Source organism: Montipora capricornis, chromosome 1 (genome assembly GCF_036669925.1).
Source record: "Montipora capricornis isolate CH-2021 chromosome 1, ASM3666992v2, whole genome shotgun sequence".
NCBI classification, from domain to species: domain Eukaryota; kingdom Metazoa; phylum Cnidaria; class Anthozoa; order Scleractinia; family Acroporidae; genus Montipora; species Montipora capricornis.
This window is the reverse complement of record NC_090883.1, coordinates 40,852,035-40,854,534: the sequence shown is the minus strand read 5'-3', so window position 1 is coordinate 40,854,534 and position 2,500 is coordinate 40,852,035. Positions and strand designations below refer to the sequence as shown.

General features: G+C 37.4%; 1 protein-coding gene across 1 annotated transcript in view; it reads left to right on the top strand.

Annotated features, from left to right (window-relative positions):
- LOC138043969 (histone acetyltransferase KAT2A-like) overlaps nucleotides 1–2,500 on the top strand; it is a 22,000-nt gene that overhangs the window by 12,395 nt on the left and 7,105 nt on the right. Inside the window, exons 7-9 of the mRNA XM_068890507.1 lie at nucleotides 1–19; nucleotides 370–443; nucleotides 547–758. The exon at nucleotides 1–19 is cut by the window's left edge and continues 65 nt beyond it. Coding sequence (XP_068746608.1) covers nucleotides 1–19; nucleotides 370–443; nucleotides 547–758 — 305 coding nt within the window. The remainder of the gene's footprint in view (nucleotides 20–369; nucleotides 444–546; nucleotides 759–2,500) is intronic.

Below are 2,500 nucleotides of genomic sequence, written 5' to 3'. Positions count from 1 at the left end.
AAGCGGCAAAAACTGGCAGGTACATTATTTTATTAGACTCCAAATCAATGTTAGGTAAAACAATTTGTAAGCATGAGCCTCCTTCAAGACCACAATACATTTATATTGTACATTTTATAGGTTCAACATACAAAATTTGGGGTGTATCTACACATACAATTGTATGAGTTCATACAATTTGACAGTGCGATAGGGAGTATTGAACATGCCCTCTTAAAATATATCATCTCATGTTTTTTGATCATTATGTAATTATGTTTATGCCCTTGCTCTCTAAGAAGGGAAGCAGGTAAGTCTTCACTGAAACAATAATAATTTGATTACAAACTCGTTGAGAATTAACATCTGTTTTTTTTTCTTTTTTTGCAGGAGATGTCCCTCTGGAAGTGTTAACTCAGATAGTTGCAAAATTATCTGACCCTTCAGCCATGCTAGGACCAGAAGTATGCAACTCATGCATGTTCTGTAATTTTAGTTTGTTACTTATCATTTCTTCATTGGATTCTCGTCTTTTTCTTCTAACACAATGGCCATCTGATTCCCTAGGGTGGTTTGTATCCAGGGACCCATAGTGCCCGAGATGAGGCAGCACGTTGTGAAGAAAGAAGAGGTGTGATAGAATTTCATGTTGTTGGCAACTCATTCAACAGGCAGCCATTGAGGCAAACTCTACTGTGGCTTGTTGGATTACAGAATGTATTTTCCTATCAGTTGCCAAGAATGCCCAAAGAGTACATTTCAAGACTAGTATTTGATCCGTGAGTCATTATTAATGTACCAGATGATTGTGCTTAAACTTCGACAGCAGGAGAACCTTGAACTTGTTTGCAGTGTTATGTAGTCATTGCCGACCTGTTAGCCTGGAACAAATGTTCAGGATCTTGAGGGTTTTTACCTTGGCTTTCTCAAACTCATTAACCCTTTCACCCCCGTGGGGTTCCCCATTGATGAGTAAAATCGTCTGGCGTTAGACAGAGTAAAATCTATAAGTGGCACTCTTGGGAGTGAAAGGGTTAATTATTCGTGAACATGAGATCATCCAACCAAGAGATGCCAATTTTGTCATGTGCATTTGGCTGGAAACCCTGGCAAAACACTGGTCTGAGGCATTATCTGTGAGTTTCATGCAATCAAACTCTAGTGAACTTGATGTGAATATTAATAATAACACGAATTTGAATACTTTAAAACAAAGACACCAACATGGACAAACAACCTTCATTAATAGCCTTTCTAATAAGAATTAACAACTCATTTTCTAAGGAAAACAAATTCATTCACTTGTTTACATTAATGTTTATTATTGAATTTTTACATTTTTCTTCATTCCTGAGGAGCGATTGAGAAGCTATATCAAAAACCTGTGCAATACGTTTCATCAGGATTTCCAAACACTCGTTTTTTAGTCGTGGATACGTGAAGCATATCAATGACTACCGTTAGTGGTCAGAATATGCGAATTTGTCACTCACTCAGATGTAAACTAATCGATAAGTCAACGACCAATTATCGATTTTTTCAAGACATGCCAATTTGTCACTCAGTTGAATTCAAATCGATATGGCAAGGATCAAAATCGATTTTCCGACGTTTCACTTTCTGAAGTAATGCGGCAACGTAATGCGTTGAAATATTCTTTGACTTTTCTTCGTTCGTTTCGATGGGATTGATCTTCGTTTCAGTCAGCATGTGTCACTGAGCCATTGTTCAGTGGACGACTAAAGGTGTCACTGTGCTATGTGTGTTAAAAATGAATGCAAAGAGACATTTGCTTGTCGATCCGCCAAGTTCACAGGTCCACTGGTATTAGCAAAGGAGCGCGCCGTGAGATTGCTGTGGACAGTGACAACTGTGCTCACCTGTCATTATTTCATCATTCTGTTGGTTACATTCAATACTTGTAACACATTTAAAAGCTCTCGATAGTTGTGTTTACATGGTTGAGAAATACCCAGTTGTTTTTGGTATCACCTTGTTGTACTTGAACAGTGAAGCATTTCTTTTACGATAAAAATCAAACACGAATTGGCCTCTTTAGCTTGCACGTTTTCCCATTGCAGACCAAGAGATGTTCTCGATGGAATTCTCCTTTTGTTTTTTCGTAAGTTATTCTTTAAATAAGGGCATGCATTAGACGACATTTGAAAGAAACTGTTCTCTAGAGTAACATCATGTGGTCTGAAATGGGAAAAACAAAACGTACAAGCTGAGGAGGTCAATTTATTCTTTCCTAGCAAAATGGTTATCCTCTGGTACTTTCATAGGCTTTTAACAATCTCGTAAAAAGTTCAAAGGAGGTCTACCGAATTCAATACAAAAGAATCAAAACTATTTCCGGTAATGTAAGCGTAAACAAAATGGTCGGTAAACGATTGTCTCTATTAACAAAATCTTATCGTGTTAATGCAGTTAACAGACAACCACATTTCGTCGCAAGTTCTCCTTTGATTGAATATTAAGTATGTAACAGAAACTGGCATCTGTGATCCTGAAGGATGTG